A 23,130-nucleotide genomic window follows, 5' to 3' on the forward strand; every position below is an offset into this window, starting at 1 on the left:
ATGGATGTGAAGCGTTTAGCACAAGAGGACTTGAGTCGTGGAGCAGGCACATACTCATGAGCACTGGCCCGCGGCAGAGGAGTTCTGAGCACAGTAAGGTAGGGTAAGGGAAAGCTTACTCATGAAGTGGTGAGAGCACAATGTGATTTGAAGCCCCACTAGTGTAATACAGCAAGCACAACATAATGTTTCTGTAGGACACAGAGGTGGGGGTCCTTGCGGGGGACTTCGTAAACTTTTTACCATCATGTACTTAAGTTAACAATGAGTCATACACATAACGCTTTTCTTCCAAACATTAAAAAAAAAAAAATTCACAATCACTAGAGATTAATTTTCTCATGTGTACTGTCCTCCCAGTATTATTTGCAATTTTTTATTTAACACTTCAAAGCAGATGTTGGCTAAAAGAACTTCTTCTTAGATTTATAATCCAGTTTGTATGTTGTTATTGGACCTTCCCTTACATTCAAGAAATACCATCCAGATTCCATCTAGGTTCAAAAGGGAAAACCTAACTATGTTTATTATAAATTCAGTAATATACAAAGGGGACATCTGAGGATGTTTTAAAATTTGTCCTAAGATTTTTGGTCTAACTAATATAAAATGAAAGTAAATGAAAATTGTAAAAGAAGAAACAAGGTTATCAGTATTTGTAGATGACAGAACTGTACAATTAAATGTGGACAAAAGCATGTCAAAACTAAACAGATGACAGAATTTGAAATGTATGTAATCTGGGGTGCCTGGGTGCTCAGATGGTTAAGCGAGTCTGACTCTTGATTTCAGCTCAAGTCATGATCTCATGGTTCATGGGCTCAAGCCCCGCACTGGGCTCTGTGCTATCAGCTGACAGCACAGAGCCTGCTTGGGATCGTCTCTCTTCCTCTCTCTCTGCTCCTCCCATGCTCATGCTCACACACTCTCTCTCTCTCAAAATAAATAAATAAACTTAAAAAATGAAATGTATGGAATCAGCAAAAAGCAAAATAGACGCTGTACAAAATCAGTAAGGTCACCATAAGCTTGAGAAATTCTCCTAAAATACTAAGGGAAAATGGAGATATGAAGAATAAAATGTAATACGGGGATATGGAAGACAAACAGTATAGAAGTAACAAACACAAATGGAAAAGCAATATTTAAATATATAAAATAAAACTTTCCTGAGCTCAGGAAAGATCTAGAGAATGAAGGGGCACAACTGTTATATGATATGCAAAAGATGTCTTCCCCCTCTTGCTAATAATCCTGGGGCATTCCTTTTAGAAAACCACCTTTCTCTAACTCCTTGGTCCTGGTGGGACTTATAATTAGAATGCTTACAGTGCAGAGTTACCTTTTATTTTCTTTGGTAACTCTGAAAAGGAACATTATTAATTCTAAAATATAGGTATCAGGCTGTGATTTAAAAAAATCAGTGGGGATACCGTTCAGCTTTTTGGTTTGCAATCAGATAGGCCATGTGCAACAGAATCATGTGCAACATCTCTGATGGAGCGTGTTACGCAGTGCAGCCATGGACAAAGTCACAAGCATTTGAGTAATGACAGAAATTTCAGGCAAAAGACGGTGTAGGGTGAGAGCAGACCTCTTGATTAGTTAATGAAGTTCACAGCAAGAAGAAGAAATGATGGGAATGTTGGAGAGCCCAGTCGTGGGTCATACTGATCAGAGAGAGGGCCTCCAGACAGACTCCAGGGCTTCCTGTTACATCTAGGAAGGCTAGATTCTCATCTCGTCTTCGTGTATAACAGTAGCCCAGACTGCTCTGTCTGGATAAAGACAACCTTCCTATTCAGCAGTGCTGAAAGGGCAATGTCTGTTTTCAGGCAAGCAATCACAGAAAGGGCAAGCTGTCCCTAAAGGAAGAGATGGCATCGAAGGAACAGATTCTTCCTGAAGCATATTAGTGTCCATGTTAAAGCAAGCATTTACCGAGAGGACAAGTTCTGAAGACCAAAAAAAATCCAGGTCAGAAATCAAGAGTCAACCTCCCAGATTCCTCTGTATTCTTCACCATTCACATATAATCAATTGCTAAATCTTGATGTTTCTATTAATCTGCCCCCTTATATCACTATTGCTACTACTTCAGATCAAACTGCCATCCCTTTTCACAAAGACTATTAGATTGGCCTCTCAACCATTCTGTCTCCACTTTCACTTTTCTCCAACTCATTCCATCCCCAAAACCTATTTCTTGAACACTGTTATCATTACTCAGAACATTTTCACATCCATAAACCAATTATGTTTTATTTCACAGTGCATACCAAGTATTACTTTTATTTCTAACAAAAGGAAATTCAAAAACCAAAAAATATTCACTTAATTTTCTTTTAGCTTTTTAACTACCTGCTGCTATTTTTTTTTAATTGGACATTTCACCTTGAATATTCTATCTCCAGATTTTTTAGAAACCTAAGGTCAACCAAGGCTGTCTTCACTTTGGAATATTCCAAATTTCTGCTTATTGCATTTGGATATTTTCAAATAAGACTCGATTCTCATTTAAAACTTCCTTCTTAGGGCACTTGGGTGGTTCAGTTGGTTAAATGTTTGACTCTTGATTTCAGCTTAGATCATGATCTCACAGTTTGTGAGTTCAAGCTCGGCGTCAGGCTCTGCACAGTGCAGAGCCTGCTGGGAATTCTCTCTCTCTCTCTCTCCCCGCCCCCTCTGCCTCTCTCTCTCAAAACAAATAAACTTAAAAAAAAAACACCTTCCTTCTTATAGTTATAGAGCCTTGAGAAACAATTTGTATGTTACAAATGTTTACTCTTAATACATGGAATATTACAAACACGATGCTGAAATTATATGACATCACACAGGTCAGCTAACAAGGAATGAGCGTGTTTCATCAGCATAATGGTTGGTAAATAATTCCTACACATTACATATGATCAGGTGGTATGTTATTCATTTATCAGGTCCTCTCACAGATCTTTGGTAATGCCCAATGAATTCTTAAAGGTGTATTATAATGTGAAAACTACAAAAATATGTTTAATTCTCACATATACATTTTTAAATAAACCTTAAAATATTGCTACCACAAAATGTTTCAGTTAGTTAGGAATAGTTTTAGAAACAGGGGGCTGAAAGATGGAAGGGCAATTCTGTAGTGCAGCATACAAAGCCCTCCGTGGTCCAGCCTTTACCTGCCACTCTCGCCTCATTCCTCACCACTCTTCAACACATGCTAAACTCTCTAGCAGTAAAAAATAACTTACTATGTAGTTTTTAGTCTCAGTGCCTTTGCATATGATAGTCTTTTACCGACAAAACCCCTTCATTCTTCTTCCCATTCCATCACCACCTAATTGGGTAACTAACTTCTCCCCTGCTAGAGTGATGCTAACCAGCCCGTAGAGCTGGGCAGTTCTCAGGCCAACATTCTTCCCACTCTGTGCGCACACAGAAGACACACAGACGGGGCAGGGTTAGTTTGGAACCTAGCAGATGTGGTCCATCTAGATCTGTCAAGGTTTTCATTCATTACATTAGCTTTTCAACAAAACGATGGAGACTAACAGCTGACAGAAAGCCTAGAGAGATCATGCTGAAGTTTGTACTTGACCAACTGCAGGTGGCAGTGACAGATCTTGTTCATCAACAGGCAGGGACTCATGGATCATCCCAGAATGTACAGTCACCACCTCAAGAGAGGCTTCACCTTCTGCATGAGTATGTAGCTCATGTAGCTGTTTATAAATAAATACCCACATTTCAAAGACAAAAATTTCAATGGAAAAGCAAAAGACTAAAAAACAGCCAAGATGCGCTGAGAGAGAAGAAGGGGAGTGGGGAGACAAAACAAACCAGACAGAGGAATTCAAGCAGACAGACGCAGAGGCAGACAAAATAACTGAAGAGAATAGTCCAGATTATAGAGTAATCAGGGAAATGGAAATCAAAACCACAAAGAGATACCACTTTATGTAAATCCTAATGGCAAAAAATAAGAAGTAGGACAAGTCCAGAGCTTTGAGTGGTGGCCGCTGCTGGGCTCTGGCTTCCCACCAGCAGAGAGTGAGGTGGTGTGGACAGCGGCCCCGACACCCCATGCTCTGCCACTCCCTGTGCCCCAAGCCCACCGCTCCTTGCGTCTACACCCTGCTGCCACCGTCCAGTAAGCAGCCCAGATGCAGGCCATAGAGTATGTGGTGGTGGGAGACGGAGCTGCCCATAAACCCTGCCTCCTGATGGGTTACACGGCCAATGCATTTCCTGGACTATTGTCCCCAGTGTCTTTGAAAACCACTCTGCCAATGTTATGGTAGATGGAAAATGGGGAATCTGGGCTTATGGGATACAGCTGGACAAGAAGATTATGACAGATTACATCCCTTATCCTATCCACAAACAGATGTACTCTTAATTTGCTCTTTTCTTGTGAGTCCTGCATCATCTGAAAATGTTGGAGCAAAGTGGTACCCTGAAATGCAACATCACTGCCCCAACACCCCCATCATTTTGGTGGGGACTAAACTTGATCTCAGAGACAACGAAGACACCATTGAGAAACTGAAGGAGAAGAAACTGACTCCCATCAATTACCAGCAGGGTTTGGCCATGGCTGAGGAGACTGATGTTGGAAAATGCCTGGAGTGCTTGGTTTTCATGCAGCAAGACCTCAAGAGAGTGTTTGATGAAGTTATTTGAGCAGCTCTCTGCCCTTTCCCGTCAAGAAGAGGAAAAGAAAATGCCTGCTGCTGTAAATGTCTAGACCCCTCTCCTGCCCCGTCCCCCTGGGAACCACTGTCCACTTTGCTCAAAAATGGTGGAGCCTTTGCACACAATGCAAAGTTTTTGTTACAGATTTTTTTTCCATTAAACCATTTTGAACCAATCGGTAATTTTTAGGTTTTATTCATTTAAAGTGTAAGCCTTCAAACTTTGACATGATATTAAAATATAGCCTTAAAATGGCAATCTTTCTTAAAGACTTATTTTTCAAAAGCCCTTAGGCTTGCTCAGATTAAGAGTTGCCCAAATACCTTGTGAACTAAATTACGCTGTCGGGCTGACAACACTAAGCACTGCACCGTTAAAGACCTTTGTCTCAAGTTTGGAAATGCAGGCACTTCCCAACGAGTTTCTCCCAAGAAAGCAGCACAGCATCCCCCTTCATGAAATGTTGCCATCTGACCACCTGTAATTTATCAGCCCATGTCCATTCCCTAACACTGTACTGTGCGTCCTAATGGAATGAGTGTAATGACTCAACTCTTTGGATCAATCTTTTTTTTTTTTTTTTTTTAACGAAGCTTTCTCCTTGGCAGAGTTTTTGGTTTTTTTTAATGTTTATTTATTGTTGAGAGAGAGACAGAGTCAGAGTGTGAGTGGGGGAGGGGCAGAGAGAGAGGGAGACACAGAATCTGAAGCAGGTTCCAGGCTCTGAGCCGTCAGCACGCCCCGAACCCACAGACCGTGAGATCATGACCTGAGCCGAAGTCAGATGCTTAACCGACTGAGCCACCCACATGCCCTGGATCAATCTTTTTGATTTTGTAGTGAGATTAAAAAACAAAAAACAAAAAAACCCCAAAAAAACCTTAGTGTCTTCACTTCAGCTGAGATTTTGAACAGCCCTCTTACTCCTGTGTCCCTCTGATGCGAAGTGTGTGCTCTAGTGGTGGCCGCATCAGTGTGGGGTGTGTGCAGCCCGTGACACAATCAATGAATGAAGACAGTTATTCTGACAAAATATGGAGGTTAATTTACATTACACTGTACACATCATAATTAAACTGAGTAAACGTGTCACGGGTAAAATTTTAAAAGACTAATCTTTGTCAAATGCAGTAAATGATGAGGAAAGGTTGGTATTATTACTAAGTGTTTTAAGCTTTTCCTTACTCTTAGACCTCCCATCCGTCCTGAAACCAGGCATTTAATTCATCTTTGAACTCATCATTCCTATTGTTGCTAGCTTAGTGCTTTTCTTACAGAACCCCTTAAGGAGCAATAAAGCCTCCTTGTGTTATAAAATCTCCCTGATAATGCATTAGAAATTTTTTTTGTAGATTAATAAAAGTGCATTCCTGTTTACTTATTACTTTATTCAAAGCCAATAAGCGCTTTCTTTAGTTGTGTAGTAACTAGGTGTAAAAATCACGCGTTGCAGTTATACAGTTTTTGATGTTTTTAGGCATCCTAAACTATGAACTTTCTTAACATCACTATCTTGCCAAATGGCCAACACTGTACCTTGACTAATGTTGGGCCTCCTCTTTGCCTCACCCCCTTGGACACATGCTTCCTGTTGCTCTGCCTAACCATGTTCCTGTACGTCTGTGAGGTTCTGGAAGCCTGTGTTCGTGCTAATGAAGTTCTGTACAACTTACCCACTGGCAAGAATACAAGGTTGGACCTTTCGACCCCCAGAACAAAATTTTCTACACTGACAGTTACAGAATTGTGGGGTGTTTTCACATTGACCTTTTGCTAATGCAATTAGCAGTATGTTTTGCATGTATGACTTCATAAATCCTTGAGTCATAAAAAAAGTATGACAATTCCAAATGTTGAAAAGAACGTGAAGTGACAGGATTGATTATGCATTACTGGTGGGAGTATAAACTGCTACAACCACTTTGGGAAACAATTTGATATTATCTTTTGAAGTTAGACATTAGATAATCTCTGATCTGTCAGTTTCATTCCTAGATATATACCCTAGACTACATATGGCACATGGAAGAAACACGTACAAGAATGTTCATAGAAGTGCTATTCCTAAAAGGAAACAAACAAACAAACAAACAAACAAAAGGAAAAAACCCAAATGTCTACCAATAATAAACCGGAGAAAATAGTTTTCATGTAACCATTCCATGGAACTCACAACAGCAAAAAGGAGTAAACTATAGCTTCATAAATCAAAATAGATTAATCTCAGTAAGCTAATGTTGTATGCAAAAAGCAAATACTAGATGCCAATATAGAGTATGATACCTTTTCAAAATTACAACACAATACTGCAAAATACTGTGAAATCCTGAAGAGTGGTGACCTCAGAATAAAGGAGGAATACCTAAGTAGAAGAAGATCATTAGTAATCTTCTAGTTGTTGGGCTAGGGTTGTATAATATATATTTTAAAAATAACAAAAGACTGGGGTGCCTGAGTGGCTCAGTCGGTTGAGCACCCGCCTCTTGATTTCAGCTCAGATCATGATCCCAAGGTGGTGGGATTGGGCCCCATGTTGGGCTCCACACCGAGCAAGAAGCCTGTTTTGGATTCTCTCTTTCTCTCCCTCTGCCCCTCTCCCCCTACTCTCTCTCTAAAATAAAATATAAAAATAAATAAATAAATAAATAAATAAATAAATAAATAAGAAAAAACTGTCATAAATATAAGGATTCTGAATATTTTATAAGTTTCAACTGCCATTTACTGCCATGGAATTACCAAAACTTATATAAATAGGCTTAATACCTTAGAAATTTCAGTGAATCAGTAGTCTTGAAAAATTCAACACAAGTATCATTGTTAAAATTTTTATAATACCTAATTTCCTAGACTTTTCTTCAGAAAAGAAAAAAACGAAAGGGTTTTACAATACCTGATTTCCATGAAGGTCCAAGACATCTAAGCTTTTAAGGTTCTCCAGATTTGAGATTTTCTTGATTCTGAAAATCAAAATAAGCAGAGTAGAAATAGGGATGCATTTATCGTAAATCAAAACATGCTAGAGCGTTACTTATTTTTATTAAAAAATTTTTTTTAACATTTATTTACTTATTTGAGAGACAGAGAGAAAACAAGCATAAGTGGGAGAGGGGCAGAGAGTCGGGGACACAGAAACCAAAACAGGGCTCCAGGCTCGAAGCTGTCAGCACAGAGCCCCACCCGGGGCTCAAACTCAAGAACCACGAGATCATCTCCACTGACAACAGACTAAGCCACCCAGGCGCCCTGCATAACTCATTTTAAATTTATTCTTTCTACGGATAAGTAGACAGATATAGAAACAATGATAGATATACCTATCTACATAAATCTGTATATAGTAAGAGAGTATATATAATTGTATATATAAAACAAAAAAATATTTCTCATTGATTTAATTATAATGTTAAGATGCAGTCCCACTGGAGGAAAGTCCCAAAGACAGCTTAAAAGTCGTATCTTTATGAAAAATCAACTCTACCTCTAAGAACTTTAGGACAATGCACTTACTCAAGGCAGCTCTTTTTACTTCAGAATATGATCTAAAATCCTTACCTCAGTCCTCAAGGCCCTAACCCTTGTGGCTGCTTCCTCCAGCCTTATCTCCTACCATGGCTCAGGCTCTCTGCTCTGGCCACAGGGGCTTTCTTGCTCTAACCTGACAAGTTCATTTCTGCGTTCTGTAAACGCCTTGGAGCATTTACCCTTGATGCTCCTTCTTCCTCAGTGTTCTTCCCCCAGAACTTCACACGGTTCACTCCCCCTGCCTGTCTCCATTATTCTCTCCTTCCCCTGCTTTAATTGACTTCATTGCATTTATGCTTGCCTAAAATTATATTATTTGTTTACTTTCTTATGATCTCCTTCCTCAAACCAAAATGTGAGCTTCAAGAGGGCAGAAACTTTGACATATTCTCTACTATATCCCCAACGCTCCAAACGGGCTGGCACTGAGTAGGAACCCAATATATATTTGTTTAATGAATAAATAAACATATACTAACTAAATGGATGAGGTTTATGTACAAGGGTATCCATAATAGGATTGTTTATTGCAGAGATAAATTAGACGCCATGTAAGTTTGGACCTGCTCAGTTAGTGAATATTTGGAATTTTTGATTTGCCATCTGTGAAAAGCTAAAACATTGCTATAAAGGAAAAAACACAGCATTTTATCTCTAAAATGCCCCCTCTTATATTCCTTAATGATTAGGGCCACCCACTGTCTCCCTCATGCCTATCTTTTCTGCCACCTTATCTGTCCAACTGCCTCCAACAGGACAGTTCTTTTTTTTTTTTTTTTCTAAATGTTAATTTATTTTTGAGACTGAGAGTGCACACTGCAGGGGAGGACAGAAAGAGAAAGAGAGAGAATATCAAGCAGGCTCCACACTGTTGGTGCAGAGCTGGACGCAGGGCTCGAACTCACAAAGCGGAAGATCATGACCTGAGCCAAAATCAAGAGTTGGATGCTTAACTGACTAAGCCACCCAAGCGCACCATACACAGTTCTAAAAAAATAAAACAAAAACCACTTCCCTTTTATTTTTCCCTACTACAGACACTAATTTCTCATGCTACCATAATTCAGTAGAGGGAAAGGAGCAGAGGCAAAGAAAGGGTAGAAATGAAGTTCATACAATCCATCTTGACCATCATCTGCCTATCACTATTCACTTCTGTTGTCATTACCTACTGCCTCAAAGAACCATTTCTACATTGCTAAATGTTTCCAGAACCTGGATCATCCCTTGAAATTTCATATATGTTGATCACCGATGTGGGGAACAAAGGCAAAAGTTCTGTTCTCTAGGCACAGAACTGCCTCGGTGTTAATACTTTGCTAAGGGCAAAAGGCAATCTTAGCTTAACATTATCTCGAACACCGGCATCCTATAAGTCTCCTTTAACATATAAAAACTCCTTTGGAAACTTCCTTTATCTCTATCCCCCAACATATATGTTAGCAATCATCCTCCAAGCACATGGCCCCTGACATACATATGAAGGGTCTCCTGACTAAGGTTTTATTAGACAGTAATAAATGACCTTTTCCTAAAGAATAGGTAGTCCCCTCAAGGTCCTGGAAACCTTGCTTCCAAAATTCCTCACAGACTTATGCTATCTCTAACCCCCTCCCAACTTCAAAGTATATAATCAAAGTATGCTCCTCACAATCCCAGTACAGCTCTTTCTGCCCACGAGTCCCGTCCCCGTGCTTTAATAAAACCACCTTTTTGCTCCCAAGACATCTCAAGAATTCCTTCTGGACCATCTGCTCAGAACCCCAACGTTTTCACATGAGTCCCCATGTAAACATAATGCAAATTTAAACTTCATGAATTTCCATCTCCATTTGACCTCAGTCATCTTACATCATTGCCAAATCCAGAATTATATCACCACAACCAATTTAATCCAACTTATCTATGATAAGTGCACCTACTACTGTGCACTATCACAATGCAATTATGTTCACCTTCTCTCCCTTATCACACACACATGCCACACCCCCATCTTTCGTTCTTCCTATCCTTATTTTTCTTTAGTATTTTAAAGGAGTTTCTCAAGCTTATGCTGACACTATCAAATAGGAAAACAGACAAAACTTTCAACAAAATTAGTCTTCTGCCTGCTTTGCCCCTGAAATATTTAGAATAGTTGGAGAAAACTACAATACCCTGATAATATGGATTAGGACAGAGTGATGCTTTCTTTTTTTTTAAGTTTAAAAAATTTATTTATATGGGGGGGGGGGGGAGGGCATGTGTGCACACATGCGAGAAAGGGAGGGGCAGAGCGAAAGAATTCCAAGCAGGCTCCGTACTGTCGCACAGAGCTGCTCGAACTCCCAAACCGTGAGATCATGACCTGAGCCAAAATCAAGAGTAGGATGCTTCACCAACTAAGCCACCCAGGCGCCCCCAGAGCAATGCTCTCTAACAGCAATCCAACTTCAGAGAGGTCTTTTACTCAACTGGTTCTATACCCCCAAGCCCATATTCCCTAAAACAGTGGCTCTCAAACTTCTGTATCAGATTCATCTGCCGGGCTTGCTAAAATATAGATTGCTGGGCCCCACCTCCAGAGTTTCTGAGATAGGGTCCAAACATTCACATTTCTGACATGTTCTTGGGTGGTGCTAATGCTGCTCGTCTAGAGATCACATCTTGAGAATGTGATCTTAAAATACAGACCTTCCACATCAAATCTCAACTCTCCTCTCGAATGAGCTTCATGAGAATGAACTCACCTACTTAGAAAATACTAAAGCGTATTCTAAGGATATAATCAGAGAGGCATACAAAGATTTATGGATAAGGATATTTATCACAGCATTATCATAGCAAAAAAAAAAAAGGACACAATATAAGTGTCTAACAGGGAAAATATTAACTATTACACATCTGTCTACATAACTATACATTATGCAGCTCTTAAAGATATATTTTCAAAACAAATGTTTTTTCAAAGAATGTTTAATGACCTGGAAAGATGTAAATAATAAAATATATTCAAGTGAAAAACACTAGCATAAAAACCAATTTTATAAAACTGTGATCAGGTAGGTAGAGTAGGAGTGCTTCTCAGTGTAGATTACCAAAACGTGGAAATAAGGCAAAGGAATGACCTCATGTCCCTTCAATGTCATATCAGAGCACTGGGAACAAGCGTACCTAAGGGTCACCCATTTACTACTGATTAGAGCCCCAACTCTGCAAAGTTATGTACTAACTCACAGAAAACGGATTTAAGCTATGATGCTGATTTTTGCCAGGTAGGAATGTAATTTATTTTCGTCTGTTAGAAAAAATAACCCACAGGGTGATGACTTCACTGCTCTGTAGGACATGGGCCTGTTTCATAACTTAATCATATTCTGGCACTTTTTATTTCTCATTGACTATGCATCAGTTTCTCTTATCCTCCTTTTGAGTCAGCTTTGTCATCCTACTAGTTCCCTCGTTATTGAGTTAATTAAAACATTGGCCTGTAACTACTATTTGTCTGGGAATTATATGTTTAACATTTTGAAAATGATACACAAGGGATGGAGGCTGTCTCAGCCTGAAGTTCTGATTTGGAGGATCCATGTGTTCTGTTTCTGTATTTATCAGAAACCCTGGGCAGTTTTAAGGTACTTCAATCTCAGAAAGCTTCGTGCACAGTCAATTCGTCCCATAGAATTCCACCAGGGCCTCACATACCGTTAAGCTGTCGAGTAAAACAGTTCCTATATGTTGTGACTTCCAGCTTTCTTTAAGCTTTGACACACGGTGGCTTTGCGACTCTCACTTCCGATTTGGACTGCCCCAGTGATTAGGGAAAAAAGCAGGCAAGTCGCTGTCAGTGAAACCCAAGACCAACCAAACATCTTGCTGTCTTGTCTTCAGAACTGCCTTTGTCATAGATTCTTTCCCTACCCCCAGCACCTGAAATTACCTAAAAACAGATCCAATCAAAATGAATTCAGAGGCATATTAAGGCATCAGTTGACCAGGAGATCACTGGTCAGATTAGATACCAATATGTGAAATTTGCAGAATTCTAGCCAATTCTCAATATGACCTGAAAGATTTTTTAAAAGAAGTACTAAATGGACTGAAACTGGAAAAAGACAAGCCCCACCCATCACCTCAGCTGCAGACCACGAGGGGTACATCACAGCCCATCTCTGCAGGCTACGTTATGATGCCTGCGTAAAGACTACACTATAGAATCTCTATGAAGGCTAGGCTTTTTAGGAGTCAAAGACAAATCCTTAAGTGGAGACCTTCAAGGAATCAATAGGAAAGGAATATGGAATCCCAGGGCCTGGCTGAGAGTTTTAGATCTATAGTCCTGGGTGATCAGACAAAAGGGCATAGAAGTTCTATCCATTAGCCTGTGATCTGAGGGCACCAGAATCTCACAAAGATAAATAGGAATATAGAAAGCAGAGGAGTCAGACGGCAAGAACTTCAGTAGCAGAGCAGTAGGGGGGTTCTTCCGAAGCAATGTAAATTTCACATACAGACTCTCAGTACATTTCAGCAGAAATCTTTGTCGCAGTTGCTTGAACTTAGAGGAATGTGGTTGCCCTGGATTTTAACACCTGTCTTGAACTAAAACATGGTGCAGTGCTTTGCAAAGTGAGAGGGAGAAAACTTTCTGGACTCTCGCCCAGGAGGGGGCAACAATACACCCAAGACAAACCTGAGGAGCCAGGGTAAGCTCATCCCCACTCCAGCATCCCTCAGCCAGATTTGTTCCTGTACTGCCTCAGGATAGATTTGCATCTTCAAGGCTCACAGGCCTCTTGCTGTGACAAAGTCTGCTGGCCCGAGAACACCTGAAAGATTTGGGTTGTTCTGATACTTCAGAAATATGCATTTTGGGAGAATGTGAAAAGTTGTCTTTCTGACTTTCTTTTTTATTTGAGAACCCTAGCAGCTCTAAAACTGTTTCACAGCTATTTTCTCTATGTGAAAAATAAAGTAAAACAGGACCAAACGCAAACAAAACAAACAAAAAGATGGGAGTAGAAAGAGGAGAGTGCATTAGATTGCTTTTACTTGATTGACCAAGATAAGGACCTAGAAAAGGGCATTAGGTCCCTTAGACTTAGAAGAGCAAAGTGACCTCTGAAAAGGTCAGAAGGCCAGATGGGACTGGTGTCTCCAAGGCATAAATTATTTTTTAAAAACTTAAAAGTTTATTTCTGAGAAGCCAGAGAAGCTGCAAAGTAGAAGCAGGAAAAAAAAAAAAAAGTAGACTGAGAGAGGATTTAAAACATTGGGACCCAGGAGCTGCTCTTAGAATTTATGTTTAAAACTAGCAAAGGAGGGGCACCTGGGTGGCTCAGTCAGTTAAGCGTCTGACTTTGGCTCAGGTCCTGATCTTGTGGTTCACAGGTTCAAGCCCCACATCAGGCTTCGGATTCTGTGTCTCCCTCTCTCTCTGCCCCTCCCCTGCTCACACACACTCTCTCTCTCTCAAAAATAAATGCACATTAAAAATTTTTTAAAAATAAAAATAAATAAAACTAGCAAAGGAAATTAAAAATGTCACTATGAAGCACCTTACCCCGGGACTGAAGGAAGAGCCCAAAGGCAATGCTACTAAAGAATAAATAGAAGCTACACAAACAGATCAATAACTCCAAGGCTCAGAAAGTAGTTAAGAAATCTCTGGGAGAGCGAACAGGGAGCACGTAGAAGAGAATGCCTTATATGTGTGAAAAGTTGACTTCTTACTTTACCCAGTAAACTACTCTGCGGGCATACTCTTACTGTGTACAGTTTCTACATATCCAACCTTGCAAAAGTCATTTTACATCTCCATTTCTTCATCTGTGAAATGAGAAAGTTGATCTCTGAGGTCACTTCAAGCTCTAATACTCCATGCTTCTATAATTTCCCCAAATTCCGTCCAGCTACCATAATACTCAGTTTGACGCTTGAACCAAGTATAGGCGATAAACTACATTGGTGGGCACCTTCGAGAAACCACAGAGAAAAGGGGCACCTGGGTGGCTCAGTCAGTTAAGCATCCGACGTTTGGTTTCGGCTCAGGTCATGATCTCACAGTTCGTGAGACTGAGCGCTGCGTCTGGCCCTGCTGACGGTGCAGAGCCTGCTTGGGATTCTCTCTGCCCCTCCCACGTCTCTCTCTGACAAAATAAATGAATAAACTTAAAAAATATATATATATATTAAAAAAAGAGAGAGACAGAGACAGAGACAGAAACCACAGAGAAGAGACAAGAGCCTAGAATTCTGGGACATGATCTTGGAAAAAGCACCTTACTATTACCACCAGCCAGTGAGAATAAAGAGGTAATTCAAGATCCATGCTGGGGGGGGGGGGGCGGAAAGGAAGAAGGGAGGGGAACCAAGCTTGGATATAATGCTGTATTTAAAATTCATTATTTGATAATACAAAAATCATTTTGGGGTTTGCTAAACAGCCCTTCTTTGCAGGCATTGCAAAAACTAGTCAAACAGAATGGAGAGAAAATCATGGACAAATCTCAAGGAAATTAGTCAGAAATTGTGTAACTGCACTACACAATAGAGCCTTATAAAAGGACCTGGGGCGGGGCACCTGGATGGCTCAGTCGTTGAGCTTCGGACTTCGGCTCAGGTCATGATCTCGCGGCTTGTGGGTTCGAGCCCTGTGTCAGGCTCCTTGCTGACAGCTTGGAGCCTGGAGTCTACTTTGGATTCTGTGTCTGCCTCTCTCTCTGCTCCTCCCAAGCTCATGCTCTGTCTGTCTCTCTCTCTCTCAAAAAAATAAAGAAAAAAAATGTTTAAAGGAACTGGGGAAGTTTATAAAGGATACATTAAATACATACTGAAAACACCATCCAAAAAAGAATCAATCAGTAATTTGACAAGCACGAAATATCAAATATCTACCCTCAGTCAAGCACTGAGAATTACAAGTGAAACACATAAGCCTGAAGTGACTACTCATGTTTACATAATATAGCCCATGAAAACATAAAGTTAAGGCCAAAGTTTGCTATTCACTTCCATATAAGATATGGCACTGGAAAGCAATGGAAATAATAAAATATGCATTCAATAAATATTATTTGGTTTGGCTGTTAGACTGAATCTCATAAGACAAATTATGACTGAATCTTAATCCACGCAAATACTCTTTCCAAATTTTAGCCTATTAGTTTCTTAAGTATTATTCAATTCTGACACGTTATCTGAACACCAGGAGACTCAACATTAGCCCTAAGTAAATAAACAAATATGCTCTACAAAGATTACCTGTTTTTTCCCAGCAGGAGGACACGGAGGGATCTCAGAGTAGAAAGCCCACTGATTTCTTCAATTTGGTTATCATATAAATCCAAGAATATTAGCCTCTGTAGATTAGAAATATTTTGGATCCGAGTTATAAAATTGTGTTGAAAGTTCAACAAACGAAGGTGTTCTTCTCCATCAATGATAGGACACACAGTCAGCTTTTGCCTAGAAAACATTTTTGAAAGTAAATAAGGTTTCAATGTGACAATCTGCCTCCTCTTAAGAATGTTATTAATAGTATCTTTGTGCTCCCATGCTGCCAGGAGAAAAAGGTAAATACAACCACTTCTTGCCTCCAGGAACTATTGTAAATCATTTCTATTAAAAGACAATGTACTTTGCCAAAGGCAGTTATCAAAATTAAGTCTAAGCTCTCATTATATTTAAAAAAATCTCCAATATCGATTATTTCACATAAAATGGACTTAACATCAGAAAACACTCAATGTAATTGCCTTCTGTGGTGAAAGTTGAGATGATTCAAAGAGCCACGTCACATAACCAGAGAAATGACCTTGATGTGAATCCACTGATACAAAGACCTCCCAGGCAACTAAGTCATCAGGAAAAAAAACAAAAACAAAAACAAAACACATATATACAGGTGTCTCACAGAATCACTGACTCTAGAGCCGAATGACATCTTGGGAAGAGGAAGAAATTCGGCCGTCTACAGTTCACCTGATGGAAACAGTTTCATCCTGAAATCCATGCATGGAAAAGTAGTCCTCAGAAACTTAGATTTTAAAAATATGATTACACATTCAACATTAACTCTAGACTTTGCAGAACATTTAGAATGCTAAAGGACACGATGGAACCTTTACTAATATATGCCTTTAGCTGTATCTGAAAGACTCAGTCTCTATTATGCAAAAAGCTATCATATATTACATGTGAAGTAAATATGTGCAGGGCCCTTTAAGAATTCTACTGGCGCAACATATGGCAGATAGGAGGGATTCTACTCTGAGATTTTCAACAGTGTTCAAGGAAAATGTGGCTCTATCGACCAGCATGTGAACAACTCTAATGGGGAGACTTATTAGAACTATTTCCTTTCAGTAAAAATCAAGTCAATAGAATCTCTAAAGAAAATAAATCAAGCATGAGTAAAACTGTGGAAGTGATCAGAACCAACCTCATTTAGAGAAAACAGAGTGATTAGCACAAGGAAATGACTGAATGCTAATGGCCAAGAAAGATAAGATGTTTAGGGGCCCCTAAGTAAGTGGCTCAGTCGGTTAAGCATGGGACTTCGGCTCAGGTCATGATCTCACGGTTTGTGAGTTCGAGCCCCCCATTTGCTGTGTGCTGACAGCTCAGAGCCTGGAGCCTGTTTTGGATCCTGTGTCTCCCTTGGTCTCTGCCCCTCCCCCACACGCGTACACACACACACACACACACACACACACACACGCGTGAGCGCGCGCGCGCTCTCTCTCTTAAAAATCAAATAAACATAAAAAAAATTAAACAAAAAAGATATGATGTTTAAAAATACAGACCCTGAAAAAAATCAGTTTAAAATAGAAGAAAAGTAAAACATAACAGATAATAGTTGAATTCTTTTCACGTATGCTTAGTATTTTGAATTCATTTCATGCATTCAAATATACTAATTTGCTCCGTGTTTTATCAGTTATAAATTAATAAATTACAAATATTCTAGTTTAAAATGTATATCTTTATTCACTTAGCAAAAAACTTATATTGTCTCATTTTTTCCTGCTCCGGACTTCGTCTGTTTCTCTTAATTAAACTTACCAATACCCCCAGCTTCTAGTTCATCCAAGTTTTGAGTCAGTCTTTACTGAGAAAAGAAAATAAATAATCTCGGACCTCCCTCTTACATAAACTATTGTAGCTTAAAATAAAGTCACTTTCTCAGATTCCAAATCCAGTGACTAAATCCCAGATCCAAGGCTCACGCGTCCACCCCTTAACCCCCTAAGTCCCTGCCATCCAGCAAACCAAGCAAACACACACACATAAAAAGGCAGTGCTCTCCGCGGGGGTCATCCTGCCTACAAAATCGCCCAGTTGCTACACCTCCTGCCCCATACCAGGTGTTTACTGGACTGTACTTTTGCCTCTGTGTTTCCTGCTTGGTGCTGGAAGGCTGCCTTCCTGGTGCTCCTGGCCTACCCTAACTCCCAGGACAGCCAGAGCCTAGCTCTCCAAGCATTTCTTCTCGGGCTACATTCTCCTCTTGACCCCTCAGTCTCCTGGCTCAGAAGCTGCAGTGAGGAAGATCTGCCTTTGGAAACCATGGCCACTACCCCTGGCTCTCAAATAATGATCCCTAAGGCTCTTGCTGCTAGCCCCACTTTCTTGGTCACACCCTGGTACTGATCAAATTATGCTTGAGCTTATGGCATTTTGCAATCCTGCCATTTCACACCCAGCCTTTGAAACCGAACCGACTCCTTGGTCCTGCCTTTCCCTGGTAAGCAAGTCTCCACCTGACCAGCCGGCTTCTTCCCCCCAGATGCCCATGATACAAGGACCATCTTCACAACTGCCTGAACCACCACAAGCTACCACGCCAGTGCCTGACCTGTTATCTCTCGGCCTCACAAACACCGGCTCCTGTTAGTATCAAGGCCCACGCAACTGCAGGGCTGAGGTACTATTCCTGGCTGGGCTTGTAAAGACAGAGATAAAAATTTCCAGAAGATCCCTCAAAACGTTAAAATGGTATCAGAAGAGTTACAAACATTACACGGCGTTAGATCACAAAACCCAGCAATACTGCCAACCTGGCACGAGAATTAGTGCCCTCAAGTGGTGCTCTGCCTACAATACAACAGCCCTCCAGAGAGCTTTCTCCCAACCAGACACACAAATGGTCCATGACAATTTACTGTCAGGCACTGCCAGCGTCAGAAGTCTGCTTACCAGTTTGCTCTTGGAAACGCACCGCTAAGCTAAAGGTATGCGAGGCAGAGATGACTCCTCTAGGCTGCTCATAGCACTAAGGTAGGGTACGGGTGCTTCATCCACCATTCTATTGCAGAGGGCTTCCTAGACTTAAAGCTAGGGATCAAATCCTAAATATATTCACGCATTCCAACGTTTTTTAGTCTATTTTTCCTCAGGCTCTGTTCTAGGGGCTGGGGATACAGAACTGAACAAAACTCCCAGTGTTTGTGGAGCTTATATTCCAGTAAGAGGAGTTGGACAATAAACTTGATAAGTAAAATATTTAATGTTAGAAAGTGATAAGGACTAAGAAGAAGAATAAAGCAGAGAAGGGGGCTGGGGAGTAGCAGGGTGGAAGGGATAGTAGCTTTAGACAAGGTGGCCGGGGAAGGTCGTCCCCAGCATGATAACATTTGAGTGAAGACCTGAAGGAGGTGAGGGAGTGAGCCTACATTCCAGGCAGAAGGAACATCAAGTGCAAATGCCCTGAGGTGTAAGCATGCTTGGTGTATTCAAGGGGCAGCAAGGAGGTAGGTGTAAATGTGGCAGAGTGAATGAAGGAGAGATTAGGAGGAGGTGAGACCAGTGAGGTAACTGGATAGGGCCCTAAGGGCCCATATGAGGACCATGTGATAAAGTTTTTCCATCCTAAAATCCATTTTTATCAATGTCATACTCCAGAATTACCGTACTACTCTTTCAGGATATAGGTAAGCTCTGTTACATTATATAGCTATAAAATCCCTCCCCACACCCCTGGAAGGATAAATAAAAAAGTGGTAAGTTTTATACGTACGTGGGAGAACTGAAGAGCTAGAGAACAGGAGAAGGGAGAGAGACTTGTACTTTTCCAAACTTGTACCAGGCTTATGTATTATCTGGTAAAAATAAATAAAATAAAATAAAATAAATTGTCCTCACCTTTCTAGGGTCAACCTGTCTGAGTAAAGAATTTTCTCTTCGGAAGAACGTTGGAGAATGGGAAATGATGGCATTGATGAGCTCGCCAGATTAATATGATCACCTATTGAAAACGATACACAAATTACTTGATTAAGAAAAACCTTTAAAATCTCAAGACTGAAGTTATCTTATATTTGGAGAACTTTGGCACCTACAAATATCTTTTCTGGAAAGTACAGTTTCCATAGCTCTCCACATTTAAAATTATCACATTTGAGTTTGTTTCTTTCCTCCTCAAACCTCAACTATGTATTCTGCATATACGTTCTGTATAGACCAAATCATTTTTCCCTCACCCTAGAGATTGGCTGAGAATACAGAACAACTCTAGTGTTATCTTTACCCCTTTATAAGGCTGACTCCTCGTACTAAAATTTAACTCTCTTATAACTGACATGGCGGTCCCTCATTACCAGATACGTTTGGGCCAGCACTATGACAGCCCTGCCGGGTTCTGGACTTTGAAGGTGTCTGAAAGGAAGAATCTCCAAATGCTGATAAGGAGCTCATGGTAGTTTTCATTTCCAGCCCACATAGATCTGTCACGTTTGTTGTGGACGAGATGCATGATGATTTATTACGAGGCGAAGGGCTTATTACTCTTCCATCTCCTTCAAAATATCAAAAAGTTGGTCACAAAGCTACACAATACATGACTTTGCTACTGGAAATACAGAGAAAGTAGTCTGGGAGAGCAAATGTAAAGCTGGCATCGTCACTTTTTCTGTGTACGTTCAGCTACTATTAGTTGAAAATACTGCAGAGACCAGTGGATGTGGATAAATGCTGTACAATTGTAGTTAGGGTCCACAGGGTATGACACTCTTATAGGGTGAATAGGCTGCGGTCCTATTAACCTGACTGCCAGCGAGTAGCTTGCAACCTAATGGCCAAACACATATGAAGTTAACAAACTATACACAAAATGCAGGATAAAAATGGTATCTCTTATATAATCACACATAAATGTGACAATTATTTTTCACTTAAGAAGATGGCTACAAACGGGTTTGGGGGGAGGTGGATGTTAGGATATATTCTAAAGACCCAGAATAATGCAGAATGGTCAGGAAAAGATGCTGGGGAGTTCCAGAGACGAGGTAGGATTTGAGTAATGGGCTAAAGGAGAAAGTTTGAACACCAGAAGAAATCTACTGTATTTTCTCCTATAAAGACAACATTCCTGAAGGCAGCAATTGATGCTGGAGGGAGCAATAAGCAGTAAAAAGGAAACTACGGTTACCACAGAATTCTGCTCAAACGGACCACCAAGATAAAATCATAAAACCAAATCTAGAAAGCTAACATACTTTTGGGGAGACCATCAGATAATATGATGGCAAATTAAAATCAAGTTCCACATAGATAGTATTAAAAAGCTGTAAAGCAATGGTATCTGCTGGCTTCCATAGGTCTGCAAGGTATAAACCGAAGTATCACACAGCTAGCTTCTTGCACAAAATAATCAGTGCTGATACTCCACTTTTCTAACTTCTACAAAACATCACTATAGCTAATAATGAGGTTCTAGAGTATACGCATTCAGAACTGACATCATGTTCGCCAACGAACCGGTCTTGGGATAGGATTTGGCTCCTAGCAGAATAGGAAAGCAACCGTGATTCAGTAAACTGATGTGGAAATCAAAATTCAGATGGTTAAAAAAAACAAAAACAAACAAAAATTAGTCTCAGAATTAACTGATTAAGGTGTAACTGGTCAGCTAAAGATTATAAAGGTAAAACTCCAAACAATGGACAAACTTGATTTTTCTTATTAGCATTAGAGTTAGATTTTTAAAATTATTTTGTTAAGGTTTCAAACCAATCCTCAGTTTAAGAGGCAGATTTAAACTTCAAAAGACCTGAGGTATAGAGGAAATAATCAAAGGGTAATTTCAGTCATGCTTAGTGAACAAAGGAGTTTTATCCTCACACTTTTCAGCTCCTATTATATGCAGAAGTCATAATCCTAATCCCCATGATGAGCTTACTATCATGATCAGTGTGATATACATAGAGATAAGATACATATCTTACAATAAACAGCATAGAATGAGAATGATTAGGAGAAAGGCCGTAAAACCCACAAACAAGATCCTCTGAATGACTGGAAACCAACTATGACTGAAACATACACATATTTATGTGGATATATAAATACCCACATAAATGCACATATATTTGTGGATCAAACATCCATATATCTTTGTGGGATGTTTCACCCTACATATAAACCACATTACTATGTGACAACATTTTAAGTAAACATTTCCTGTTATTATTTCCTATGTCACTATTTAATTGACCATATATGAAGCCCTTGTTTTCCCAATTAAATTTATAAACTCTTTGGGACACAGACCTCATTTTACACTCTTTATATTCTTGGCCACATCTAAATTCGGTAAGCAATCTGTAAATTAACTGATTTTCCAATTTACTAAGAGTTAAATGGAAATCTGTCTTGTATATACTATTTCTGTGATCGGTTCTCGGCCTTTTGGCTAAGATCGAGGGTAGTATATACTATTTCTGTTAAAAAAAAAAAAAAAAAAGAAAATCAAAATCTTGTATTTTGGTATAAAAGTGCTGAGCATTCTTTCAATAAAGGCCTGTATTCAGTGAGAATCTTTACTGCACTGTACCCTAGACAGATCAATGGATGGGGAAGTGGATGGGTAAGTGGATGGATGGAAAAAAACACATGGATGAGTGATACAGTACATGGTCAGATATGTGTGTCCACTCAGCCTTATCTTTGAGATTCTGATTCTAGATTTTCCACTGATTTATTATGATCTTAAGACTGAAGCACTGCCTTTTCCTCTCTCTATACATATTTTAGAACTCTTACTTAAGGGATCTAACAAACTAAACTCTGGCTAACTGGGATTTTATTGTATCCCCGGAATATATGGCTCTTACAAAATCTCAAGGATACAGGTATCAACTCTTAATACTATTCCAAAAAGCCCAAAAGAAATTACATACCAAGTTTTAGACTTACTGGCTCAAATAAAAAATTGAGCTTCTTTCCTTTAGACTGAGAGTATCATTGATTAATTTATGCTGGCAGGCTACCATATACATTTAATTAATTTTGAAAAAATAGAGAAAAATAAGAAATGGAGTGAAATTAATTATAATGATTGCGTATCAAGATGCAGTTTATTCGATAAAGATTCCCAAACTTTCTGATAAAGTGCTACTTATAATTTCTCCAAAGTTTTATGCCTTTGCAGGTAGAACGGTGAGTACAAAAGTCGAGAAAACAGCTACACGCCATGTAGCCTTCTTTGCATGAAACTGCCTAGAACTATGGAGGAGGCACATTTAGAAACAACTGGGTACAAATGAGTAGCCTGTTCCAGAGAATGATTTTGAATAAAATCCTTCAATGAAAAAAAAAGTTTTATTTTTCCCTAGAGAATTTTGTATCTTATGAGTCATCACTTATGTATAAAACTTTATTCTTCTGGTAGGTTCACAAAATTCAGTGTTCCACACTATTTTCCCATTACTAATATCTAGTATATTAGTAGATATTACCACTTAAATAAATGGTAATATCTTACCTTACCACTTAAATAAATTTAACCTGGCCAGTCATCCAGAAATCTGCATATCAACTTACTCTTCTAACTCAAGAGTAGCCCGGGAGAAGTATGTAAGTTTGACTCCTGATATAGAAAACAAATTGAAGATATTATTAGCAAAAATATGAAGGAAATTCACCATGCAAACATAG

At 39.6% G+C, this 23,130-nt stretch overlaps 1 protein-coding gene and 1 pseudogene across 5 annotated transcripts in view; one reads left to right on the forward strand and one right to left on the reverse strand.

The window, feature by feature from the left end:
- Positions 1–23,130, reverse strand: part of LRRC49 (leucine rich repeat containing 49) — a 148,758-nt gene that overhangs the window by 121,354 nt on the left and 4,274 nt on the right. For 2 of the 5 annotated variants that reach the window (XM_019441609.2, XM_019441611.2), the window contains 4 exons: positions 19,794–19,991; positions 19,339–19,441; positions 15,454–15,657; positions 7,580–7,646 (listed from right to left, as the gene is read on the reverse strand). In XM_019441609.2, coding sequence (XP_019297154.1) covers positions 7,580–7,646; positions 15,454–15,657; positions 19,339–19,441; positions 19,794–19,991 — 572 coding nt within the window. Of the gene's footprint in view, positions 1–7,579; positions 7,647–15,453; positions 15,658–19,338; positions 19,442–19,793; positions 19,992–21,688; positions 21,904–23,130 lie in introns of those variants that run through there. The other 3 variants (XM_019441610.2, XM_053888903.1, XM_019441613.2) reach the window with 2 other exon arrangements.
- On the forward strand, positions 4,155–4,730 carry LOC109262749 (ras-related C3 botulinum toxin substrate 1-like; annotated as a pseudogene).

Source organism: Panthera pardus, unplaced genomic scaffold (genome assembly GCF_024362965.1).
Source record: "Panthera pardus isolate Hobbes unplaced genomic scaffold, ASM2436296v1 HiC_scaffold_24, whole genome shotgun sequence".
Taxonomy (NCBI): Eukaryota; Metazoa; Chordata; class Mammalia; order Carnivora; family Felidae; genus Panthera; species Panthera pardus.